Consider the following 12,912-nt stretch of genomic DNA (forward strand, 5'->3'; position numbering starts at 1 on the left):
TTTATAAAATTAAAAAGTTTGGGTAATTAATGAAAATATATGTAATGAAAATACACAAAAAAAATTAATGAAAATAAAAACTACAAGGAAAAGATCTTTTAAGAATAAATGTTAAGTTCTGCCTCAGGAATATTTTAATTCTTATTAAATAAGAATTATGGTATTGAATTTACTGCATTAAGTTAATGTAATGAACTTAACATGTAATCTACTAGAAATAAGTAAGTGAAAAAAATGACCTTGAAAATTTTATTCTTGCAATTAATAATGTATACATATATATAAAAAAAAAATACTAATTCTAAGAAGTTTCTACAAAAACCAGTTTTTAGTTTTATGTTCTCAATGTTGGAGAACATTTTTTGGATTTATTTGATGAAAACAATTATGAAATTAGATTATTAATTTTTTGCTTAAATAGGTCTATTTCATCATGCAATATTAATGAGTGGAACAGCGCATTGTCATTGGTCAACATTTGTACCTGGAGTAGTTGCAAATAACACACGAAAACTAGCAACTTTTTTAAATTGTCCTACTGAGTCATCTAATCTTTTGGTTGAGTGCTTAAAAAAAGTTTCTGCAAAACAGTTAACAGAAGCACTAGACAAATTTCAGGTAATAATTCTTGGTAATTTTTCTTTTCTCCCCCCCCCCCCATCACCACGACACATGAGTTTGCAAGTTTTTGACCTGGAAATAACTCAGAATAGCAGGAAACTTTGACAATAATAATAACCAGGTTGGAGAAAAAACAAATAACACGAACGATTGAAGCATTTATATTACCATTTTTATAACCATTTATATTTACTTATTTTATAAATATAATCTAACCAAACTTAACCTATGTTTGCTTCGCTCACTAAACTTCAATAATTAATCGTAATGTTTTAAGTATTTTAATAATAAATACAGTAATTATTGCAATTATTTATATTTAAATAAGCAAAACATTACAGTTAATTAGTCGAAGTTAGCGAGCGTAGGTGAAGTTTGGTTAGATTATATTTATAATTTATAACTATAATTATAAGCAATAATGCTTATACTTTTAAGACGTAAAATATGTTAATATGGATGTTTAAAATGACTGGTGTTAAATTGCATGTTAGTGTGTTATCAGGTTATTTCTCCACCTGGTTATTCTTAACATCAATATTTTGAGTTATTTCTAGATGAAAAACTTGCAAACTTTTGAATTATTAATATCAATATTTCTTGCTATTTGAAGTTTGGTAATATAAGTGGTTATATCGAGTTATTGGGTTATTTCTCCAACCTAGTTATTGTTAATATCAATATTTCCTGCTATTTTGAATTATTTTCAGGTGAAATATTTGCAAACTTTTGGGGGGAAAACAGAAAGTACCTAATTCTTTAATTTCTTTCTTCTGTTCACAATATTTTCAGACAAGGACCTGAGATATTTTCATTTGTCATACAATCCATTAAGGGGTGAAGCCCTACAAAAAATCATTTTTTAAGCTTTATGTATGTGTTAAGTTCCAGGTCGTCCTAATTATTTTCACTATTGCTTTACCATCATTTTTATTAAATATTTAGTCAAAAATAATTCTCCCACCGCTAAAATTCGAGTGGGGATGAAAAATTAGAAATTTATGAAAATTCTGAACTAGTTTTAATGTTATTTTTACAATTTTTGTTTTTTAATTGAATTGCATTCAGATATTTTAAACAATTTCTCATGATTAGGAAATTTGATAAATTTTTTTCAAAATACTAGTATTTTACTGCAATTTCAGTGTATCCATACTTAGAAAAATAGAGTAAAATCTGCTGAAAAAAGTAAAAAAAAAATTGTCTCTACTTGTTAAGGAACTTAAATTATGATTTTTTTCGTGTCCAAGAAGATGAAAAAAAAACAAACATACAGGAAATTACATTCAAAGTTACAAAACCCATGTAGATAATCTTCTCACTCCGGGACCTAATCTAATTTAGAATTCCTCAGGCATGTGATGCCTTCTGCTTTTTCCTTCTCTTCTTTCTTTATCTATTCCGTTTGCAGTCTACTCCTTCGTTCCTTTAATTTTGATGATCGCATCATGATAATTTTCTTTTTTCTTTGGTAATCATGTCTTCTTGCTAAGTAAGATTCCACTGATTTTGGCTCATTGTCAGCTGAAATACAATGATGCAGCGTAACTAATATTGCTTGTTTCATCGATTTGGCATGTTTACTTATATAAACTGCTACAGTATTACGATAGTACTTGGTGAGCTTCAAAATTATGCTCTCTTTGGGAGAAAAGCTCACTTCCGTAAGCTTTTCTTCCAAAGAGAAAACCAAACGAGCATAGAGAATCCCAAAGAGAAGCCTTGGAAGAAAAGCTCACGGAAGTGAGCTTTTGGGCCCAAATGTAATCTTTTGGGCCCTACAAACCTTTACCATATTTTGTAATGACATTCCTAATTGGAAAAGTAAACAGTCAAGTGGTGCAAAATACAAAACTAAAAATTACGAGTGTACAAAATTCATACTTATGAAAAGCAAAAAATTAGCATGATCTTATCTTGTTTGTAGATTATGAAGTCTGCGAGAATACAATCTATTTTCATTGAGGCTTGTACTTGCAAAAATACCCATAACTTTATTTTTAAGCATAGTAGAATTAAAATAAATACATCCTTTTATTCAGTTGATTTTGACCTACAAAATAGACTAATTTTTTTTAATAGTTTTAAGGTTTTTTGGCTGGGCTTTCCCCATAAATATTTATAATTAACTTATATGTGTAAGTGCACAACTCTTGAAATAATAAATTAAAAATAAAATAAACCATAATTTAAACTGTCATCACGGAATAAATGTACATTGATTCCTTATAGCAGTATTCAAATCATGTCTGAATGCAGATTCAATTATCAGAGACCAGGAGTGAGTAAAAACCATGAAGCTGGAATTAGAAATTTAGGGTGATAAGACCCAAAAAATGTATAAGTTGGTTTTTTTGGACAATTTGGTTTATAGAAGCCATAATGGGCTTAAATTAAAATAAGTATGCTGTATTATTTAATTAGACGTGTGCTCCCTCTAAGTTAAGAACCTTTTTCTTGTTATTTTGAATACTTTAGTAATATTTCTAACAATTTATGTCCAAATATCTTTGAATCTTGAAACTGGAGGGCCATTACTCCCTTCTGAAGGAAATAATTTTTTCCATTTTCTTTTTCCTTCTGTGCTAAAAAAATCTTTATACCTCTACTTACAACTTATTAATATATAAAAACCCATACAATTTGCAACAAGTTTTATCTAAAATATTTTTTTGAAATTATAGGTCAGAACAAAAAAATTCTAGCAAATTTGCCAACCTTAACTTGAACATGTAAATGTGTCTTGCATAACTGAAAAATGACTAGCCATAGGATGTTGAAAGTTTGGATTTAGGACTGTTGTAATATCTCATTGTGCACCTCCCCTTTTGATTTCAATCGAATGATCCAAAAGTGTCCAAAAAAGCCCAAGATCAAAAAATATTTGAATTTTAGATTTTTTCTTAACTGCAATAACAAGTCCTCATTGAGAGCTATTCAACAATATTTCATAAGTGGTACTTGTTTTCATTGGTTTCATAGTTATAGCCAAATAAAATTTTAATTAATGAAATATCTGGATCTAAGGGGAACGCACATCGGTTCAAATCAGACTTCATCTCTTTTTTTTTTAATTTTTTTCTTTTTATTTAAATATATTGATTTATTAATAATTATTAACCTCTGTAAAAAATTTAATGAAATAAAATTTTATATACTTTTCATTTTAAAAAAATGTGTAAACGTAATTTAATAGGTGTACAAGGAAGTCATGTGTTGTCCACATTAGATTTTTTCTGTTAAGTTTCCAGTGCCACCGTAAGGTATTACTACAGAGGATGAATGATGATATGTATGAAAATAAATAGTGTAGTAATATAAAAGTGTAGTCTTGTTACAGTCTCAGGCCAACTATCCCTGATGGTTGACCTGGTTAATTGAGACCCAACCACCAAAGTACACTGGTACCAAAATCTGTATTTAAATCCACATAAAAAAAACTGCCTTCATGAGGATTTGAGTCTTAGAACTCTTGACTTTGAAATCAGCTGATTTGCAATGTTGAGTTAACCACTAGACCACAGACCTCCACCAAACAAAGTGTTGCAATAAATTTTATGTAATTTAAAAAATATTGCTTTAAATGAATTAATGATTCTATTACCGTGGACTTATTTTTTTAAATATAATTACTCCAAAACCAAAATTTCAAATTTTTGATTTGTTCCTGAAATTTTAAAATTGTGTAGAGTTGAATGATGATCTGTTAACATAATTATCTTTTAACAATCTGTAAATACTATAGCAGTAATACGGTGATAACTTCAACTTACAAGTTACAGGAACTAACAGTAACAATAAGTTACAGGAACAAGTAACAAGAATTAACTGACTTGTAACCATGAACTGTGATAATTATCACTAGTAAATTGAGTTGTAAGTTATCAAAATTGTAGTTTATTGCTATTAACATACTTACATAGCTTAGTTTCTTAATCTAAGTCTACAGATAAACGTGTGTATCGTCTTCTAAGAAGTTAGTGTCTATATTTTCTAGATATGGCAAGCTACATCATTTGTATTTCATGTACCCGTTGTAGAACCAGAAGAAATTGAAGATGCTTTTCTGACTGTAAGTCCTTTATCTGCAAAATCAAATATTCCTATGACGATTGGTGTAACAAACGATGAAGGTGTAGCATTTGTAGCAGGTATGTGATATCCACTATAATTTACAGCATTTTTAATATGTAAAATATATTTTTAGCTTTTAGAACATTACATAAAACTTAGCATTAGAAGAAGAAATTAATATTGCTGTTAAAACAATATTTATAGCATTATTTTTAGCATTATAGCATAAATGCTGAAAAATAATGTTTATGTAAAACATTTAAAAGATAATGTTTTAAATGCTAAAGATATATTAATACCAATACTTAAATTCTATTAAATATACCATCTAGTACAGAATATTGACATATCTTGCTTTAATGTTTTTCAAAAGTACTTTTCTGTGATCCTGCGTCCTCAGTCATGATTGAAGTAATTTCATTAAATATATATATTTATTATTTTAAATACGGTACTGTATGTGTGGCTAGTCACAATACAATTTTTTTTTTTAATTTATAGTTTTTTAGTATTTATGACTACATATTTTTTTAAATGTTTAAAATATTAATGTGTGATTTTATAAAAGAAAAATTTTAACTGACGATGAGGGAAACCCTCAAAAGCACTATTACGAAAAATAAAAACATAAGGTAAGAAACATTACTGAATTCTGTACTCTTGTTGGTAAATTGTTTTTATACTTTTGTCTTTGGCATAATTAGTACAGAGGGGAATATTGACAAATACAATAAAAAAAGAATTTGTATATATGGAAAATTAGTTCATTAGTTAGTTATATGGAAAATTAGATATATGGCTGCTTGTTTTCAAAGACTTTCTCATGTTGTTCATGTGGAATGTTCTTGGTGAAATCATGAATAGCAGTTAGAACTTCCTGGAAGCTGTAGCAGTTTCCTTGATAAACATTACTTCTTGTGTAATATCAGAAGTAAATATCTGGTAGGCTTAAGTCTGGAGATCGAGGTGGCTACTAGCCCTTGGAAATGATTGTATCTTTGAAAACATCTTGCAGTAACTTTATGGGTTATACAGTTGTAACTCTCCCTTGAATGGGTAAAAGATTTTATAATAACAAGCTGAATTAATTGTTTTTGCAGAGAATTTTGGGCCAACTGTTCTTGCTATTCTTCTGGTTATTGCAATCGCAATTCAATCTTCTGGTCATGTAGATGAATTTCATGTATTGTAGAGGGTTGTAGGCAGACCATAAATGAGAGTTTTGGTGCATGTACATACCCTGATAAATATAATGCCTCATCAGTATAGCAAACACAATCCAAAATATTGTCAGAATTGCCTACTAGAATTCAGTACTGAAGTGACTTTCAACAGTCTGTAATTGATAACTTTTGAACTGTTTTCACTTTATATGGGATGTGACTGAGCTTCTTATGAACTGCCTTGTGTAGTTGCAAAAACAATGTTTTTCTGTCAGGCCGATTTTTATGTAAACTTATTGGGACTTCATTGTGTAGCAACAAATATGTCTTGCAGTACATTCAGCTTCATTGAGTACTAAAGATCTATCATTTCACTAGTAATCCTTTACTGATTCTGTCTCTCTAAATTTGCCGATTAGGGCTCTTACACTATGTTGATTAGGAATTAATGTATCTTGAAATCTAACAGAAAACTGGTCTTTCACCACCAACAGAAACTGTGTAATCACCATGCTCAGACGCATACAGTACGTCATTACAGTACGTCCATGCTCAGAAGACATATACAATCAGAAATATTTGCTATACTAAACTTAACACTATTCTCAGCGCGCACAAAAAGACATGATCTCAATAATTTAAAAGGTATGTTGTATTTTAGTTACACCATATTTACTATTATTCTATCTTTTGTAATTTAGTTCCTTTTCCTGGTTTCTGTAAAGCCTGAATACTATAATTATTATTTATTGGTATTATTCTCAAAATCATGAAGATAATGTGCAGTGTAGCGGTCCAGAAGGGGAGTTCAGGGGGTGGAGTCTCTGGGTAGATGGGAATAGCAACCGAAGCAAGCCTTGCAGGTGTCCAGGGCACTGATCACCCTGGTAATTTGGGAATTAAGAGCAAAGCGAGGTGTGCGACCATGGGTTAGGCTCCCTGAAGCTCCTGAGTTTGTTCCAGGATTCGCCTGGGTTGATCTGAGCTAGACAGATTCTGGCTAGACAGACCAGCTAGTATATATATATATATATATATATATATATATATATATGCTATATTATATTATAAATATATCAATTAATATAAATATATCTCAAACATGGTTACCACTGATGTAATTGATATAATTTTTAATAGATAAATAAATATATATATATTTATATTATAAATTCATTTATAATATTTGTTATTTTAAAAGTCTTCGAATTGCAGAAGGCTTCTAGCAATTCAGTTGTAGGCCTTTGATTGAAATTACGTAAAGTCCTGCAAAAATCCATTAGTACGCCCCTACAGTCTTCCTCCCACCAAGGAACAGCAGGATGCCTTGGCTTTCCAGATTTTAAAGGGATAAATTTATTTGCGCCATCATGTATTCAATTATTAGGTGTGTAAACTTGGAAAGTTCGTGGATCATACTACCACTCTTGTCCCATTAGCCAAAAGAATTTAATAGCCAGTTCACTTTTTGAACCACATCGTTGTGGCTGACTCTGGGGCAAATCAGTATTACTGACTGAGATAACAATCAGTCTGTGATCGTGTCCAAAGAGATTTTTGGAAAGGTGCTAGGTAAAATGTGAGAGTAGGGTGGCTGAATGCAAGGACAGATTGATGCATGAAAATGTACCTGATGAAGATACAAACGTGTTCAACCCATCATTCAGTAAGCAGAGATGTAAATTCTGCTTCAGTTGATCAAGTATAGCGCCTTGGAAAGAAGATTATGATGACCCCATGAATAGTGATGGGCATTGAAATCGCACCAATTATTAGGCAGGCTAAAGAAATCTTTGAAAACAGACATCCTCATCAGATCATCCTCAATGATATTGGAATTTGGTGAAGGATATTAGTTGAAAACATTCATTTTAAATGGCACCATTATCTTCATTGATACTGCAGGGATGTTTGTCATTATCGTGTTAGCATGATTTTCTTGAGGGAAAATGGCCACACCTTCACGTCCTTTGGCCTCAGTTTGATGGTTGATCTTTTGCTTATATAACCGTAAAAGGATGTATCATTAAGTGGATGGAGGTAAGTCTCGTGCAAACTCAGTATTGAAGGATTTTCTCCTGTTAGTAGATTTCAATATCCTTATGGCAAGAATGGAGACCGCAGTGTTCCACTGAATAATATTTGTAGCCGTAGGAAATACTTTTTTCTTGTTATATATGAAAACTCTGTGAGCAGATCACTAATCAAATACTATCTGGTTTTTATTTTTTTATTTTATGACCTTTAAGAAGTCCTTTGCTTCTTCGAGCACTTCATCCGCCACCATATCCTTGTAGAAACCTCGAGATGGTGGAGGGGTCTTAGATGCCCCCTCCATCATCTGGTGCTGGGAGGATAGAGATGCTGTACCAGGCCATGATGTTTCATTAGACCTTTTCACAGGCATCTTGGTTGTCTGCTGTGTAATTGGTGCACCTAGGAACTTTATGTGGTTGTGTAATGACTTAAGTGGATTAAGATAAATCACCATTGGTTTTTCTAGCAGAAGTTATCTTTTTGCTAGTAATCAATGCTGCAATAGCAGTTGTGAGGGACTTGTTCTAACAAAGCTTCTACCAATTTGATTAGTTCTTTATACGATGCGCATTCATTCTTTTTTTTGCATGTTGTTTGAGACAGCCTGTATAAAACTAATACCAGGTTCTACAGGATTCCACATGCTGAGTGATTTTCTGTATTCTTGACGTGCCAAAGGAAAGGACACTTTCTGCTCAGTACAGATTTTCAAAATGACTCTTCTGTATAAATGGAGCATTCCCAAGACCTTGCAGAATGTAGACCTTTACAATTTATACATTTTTCTGCCTCAGCACATGTAATGTCATCATGTCCTGTACAGCCACACTCACAAACTTGTTCCTTTGTGCAACCAATTTTGGTGTGACCAAAACCCTGACAGGGGCAGAAGCAGCATCTGGGGTTTGGTATATATGGTTGGACACGAACAGAAAGGAACAGAAACTTTTATATGGTCAGGAACTGTTGGACTAGAAAAGATTAGAACTAATGAGGATGTTGATTCATCACCATCCTTTTCATAATTTTCTGCAATGACGTGACTGACTGGTGACAGTTCTTCTGTCATTTCAAATAACTCAACGTCAATAAGGTCACAGCAAAAAATAACTACCTTGCTGAAATTCAGGGTCTTATGGAGCTCCATTACTATTCCGTCTTTCCCTATATATTTAACAGCTAGTAGTTTTCAGCATCGTTCCTCATTATTTACTTAAACAAGCAGGGTGCTGCTCTTGAGCATTATAACAGATTTCAGGGATCCACCAGCTATTATGATGCTCTTATTTATTAGGAAGAGAGAAATCTTTATGAAAGATTTATCTTTCTGATTGAATAACAGCTGGTGTTATTCAATCAGGAACATGATTGAATAACAATCAACATTAAATGAATAAAATCTAAATTATACAGTTAATTATATAATTTTAGATGTGATTGTGTGTGTTGTAAGGAAAGAAAAATTATTTATTAAAAAAAAAAAAAAAAAAAAATTGAAATTATAATTCCTAAGTACTCAGAATCCATAAGATACTAATTTTGTTTCAATGGAAATATAATTTGGGGAAACTGAATCATTACACCAGAACTATCTGTTTCATTAAAATTACATTTCATTTTTCACATCTTATAATCCAAAGAAAAGGAAAAATTAGTAGCACAACAGAAACTTTGGGTAGAGCTATGTAAACAAATATTTGTGTTTACTGTAATCTGAGAACAGATTACCATTTCAAATGATTCCTTGTGCTATAAGTGGGTAAATAAAAATATAAAACTGAGTCATCAAATAATAAGGTATAGCTTAGGCTTAGTCTATTATGAAGCATATTTTAGCATAAACAAAGGGATCATCTTTAAAGTTAATTTGGATCATATTATGTTATCTGTTAGTACAAAGGGAATGGTAGATGAAAAAAGTAATAAAAATCTGCAATTAAAATAGTGAAAAATAATCAAAAACATGAAAGGATACTGTGAAACAAATCCCTTTCCAAGGGAGAAGCAAAATAAAAAAAGAGAAAAACAATGAAAAAAAATGTGGGAAAACATTAAGAGAAGAAAAATATAAATGAAAAAGAATTCTTCAGTATATTGTCTTTTAGGTAATCAACATTTTAAAAAATAATAAAAAATCCTACCTATTATTTTTAAAAAGGAGATATTTGTAATATTTTGTAGGTAGATTAAATATATTAATGAAAAAATTTGAAAACATATCTTGGACCCTGATGAAGCAACAAATCATTTATACCAAAACATTTGAAACTTCTGAAATGGAAGGTTTTTTTTTTTTCATTTAAACCAGCAACTGATCTCATAAAAAAAATAACTTTACTTTGCATTTTGTTTCTTTTGCTGCCAGCATTCTTTCTTTCTTTGACTATGTCTCTCTCATTTTGAAAACTTTTTCTCCAGTTTTTTCTCTTGGCTTTTCCCTAAACTCTTGAAATTTTTAATTTTATTTCTAAAATTATTTCAATCTAAAATTTCTTCTTTTTTAGTATTAAACTCCTTTAAATATTTTCTTGAAATCTAAGAAACTAAGTTAATCTAAACTAAGTTTTTATTTTAGAAATATAATTAAAAATTTTTTTTTAATCTGTTGTCCTTCATTTTTTCAAGTGTCATAAAAGCTTAATATTCTTTTTTTATCGAGTCTATTTTTTCAAATTTCAGCTAATTTTCTTTATTTAATCGTAAAGTATTTTGATAATTTTTAAATCTGGGTCCTAAAATTTCCTTTCTTTTTTAATTATTTTTTCCAATCTCAATTCTTTGACTGTCATCTTTGTTTATATAATATGTAAGCATTCTGGTTTAATGGTTGTGTTATAAGATCTAAGTTTTGCATTAAAACAAACAGATTTTTTGTTATATATATTTCTTTTTATTAGTCGATAGGTTAGTTCCATTTTATTTGCTTTCATTTCTGAGTTGGATGTTTCTAGAACAGTAATATTGTATTATTTCTACTAAATATTTACATTTTTCACCTATTATAATTAGGTAGATTATTTTAATTATACCATATTTAGTTTTTAGATATTTCAGTTTATTTGTATTATTCATCATATATTTTGCTTAATCGCAGATAATTTTTTATGTTATTTCTGTAATTTCATTTCCAGTGGTTTTTTTTTTATACAAAAGCTTCTCAAATAAATCAAAATAACCAGTTTGCTTCAATAAAGTAACAATAGACAAAATTAAGAGAAAATAGAGATGCAGAAAGTAGTTGAAGAGGACTTGTAGTCTAAGGATCTGAGTGTTTGTAGCAATTTTAAGCAGGCTGTTTACAAAAAAAAAAATAAGAAAATCTTACAAGTCTGTATTAACTGAAATTCATCTAAAAGATTACAAAATTTATTTATTTTTTTTTAGGCAGTTTGTACTAATAACAATTGTGCTGTAGAAGTCTTTATTTATTTTTAAAATGACTAAGAATATCCTATCTTCTCCATAAACTGTCAATAACAAAGTCTTAGAAGTACCTAGTCTCCAAGTGAGGTACTCTTCTTTTTTTTTCCTGTTTAGCCTCCGGTAACTACCGTTTAGATAATTCTTCAGAGGATGGTATGTATGAGTGTAAATGAAGTGTAGTCTTGTACATTCTCAGTTCGACCATTCCTGAGATGTGTGGTTAATTGAAACCCAACCACCAAAGAACACCGGTATCCACGATCTAGTATTCAAATCCGTGTAAAAATAACTGGCTTTACTAGTACTTGAACGCTGGAACTCTCGACTTCCAAATCAGCTGATTTTGGAAGACGCGTTAACCACTAGACCAACCCGGTGAGTTAAGAGGTGAGGTACTCTATGTAAATGAATTCTTGCCAACTAAACATTCTGCTAGTTCAAAATTTATACCCCTACATATTCAGATAATGTAAAAAATAATTTTGTTAACTGCTAACAGATTTATTCAAACTGTTAAAATCAACAGTTTTCTTTTGGTTTGAAAGGTTATTCAAAATTTTACCATCATTAAAAAGAGTGAGTAGTCAGTAGTATCTGAATCATCCTGAAGTGGTATTAGCACATACAAACATTTTTTAACCTTCAAACTGGTAGAGCATCAATAAAATATTGTAAATTTATTTATTAAATTCTTATCTAATTAACAGAAAACAGTTTATTACATATGAAATTTCTTTGGAAACATTCTTAGTTCAGTCGCAGCTGCAAGGGTGAAATCTCAGATCATTATTTTTGGTGGCATTTTGAACCGATTATCTTAAACAAGAAGTAGAAATAATTAAAAATATTACAAATACCTTTTTTTATGAAAAAATATATCTTTCATTTATTTTTTTGAATTTTAATACTTTATTATGTTTAGCGTTGGGTATTAAAGACAATTTTGTAGAACTGAATGCACGTTTCAGTGAAGTATTATCTGTGGGATTACATTATGATACATCATCGAGTAATCCAGTTGAAATTACAAACAAAATTAAAGAATTTTATTTTGGAGATGTCAACAAATTAATCACAAAAGAAAACATCAAACAACTTATGGATGTAAGTAAATCTATTGAATGATCATTAAAAAAATTTTTGTGGAGCTGAAATGCTTTTTAAGTTATTTTGTTGATCTACAAAAAAAAATGAAATTTACTTTTAAAAGAAAATCAAATTTAAAAGAAATTCAATAAATACATAGAAATCTAAGCACAGTTCTAGAAGATTTTTGGAAAAGTCCTTTGGAATCATCTCTTTATACTTATGAAGTGGACAGTAGTTCAGAAGTTTATGTAAGGCTTTATCTGGAAGTACATATTTATGTATGGCATCTAGAAAATAAGGCTGAAGTTTTTTTTTTTTAAATGTATCATTTAACAATTATTTTGTTATATCAGAAAAAGTTATGGTTTTTTTTTTAGATGATTAAAATTGTGAATTAATTCATCCTGCATATGAGATCCTTATTTTATATTTTTTTTAACTAATTTTACATGATGCTATACTTTATTTATAGACATTTTTGAAATTCTATACACCAACTCTTTTG

At 29.9% G+C, this 12,912-nt stretch overlaps 1 protein-coding gene across 1 annotated transcript in view; it reads left to right on the forward strand.

The window, feature by feature from the left end:
* The window catches only part of LOC142318977 (esterase E4-like), a 45,401-nt gene that overhangs the window by 18,201 nt on the left and 14,288 nt on the right, over positions 1 to 12,912 (forward strand). Inside the window, exons 5-7 of the mRNA XM_075355715.1 lie at positions 422 to 618; positions 4,619 to 4,772; positions 12,241 to 12,422. Of these exons, the coding sequence (XP_075211830.1) occupies positions 422 to 618; positions 4,619 to 4,772; positions 12,241 to 12,422 (533 nt within the window). The remainder of the gene's footprint in view (positions 1 to 421; positions 619 to 4,618; positions 4,773 to 12,240; positions 12,423 to 12,912) is intronic.

The sequence above is a fragment of the Lycorma delicatula genome, chromosome 2 (assembly GCF_047948215.1).
Source record: "Lycorma delicatula isolate Av1 chromosome 2, ASM4794821v1, whole genome shotgun sequence".
Classification (NCBI taxonomy): domain Eukaryota; kingdom Metazoa; phylum Arthropoda; class Insecta; order Hemiptera; family Fulgoridae; genus Lycorma; species Lycorma delicatula.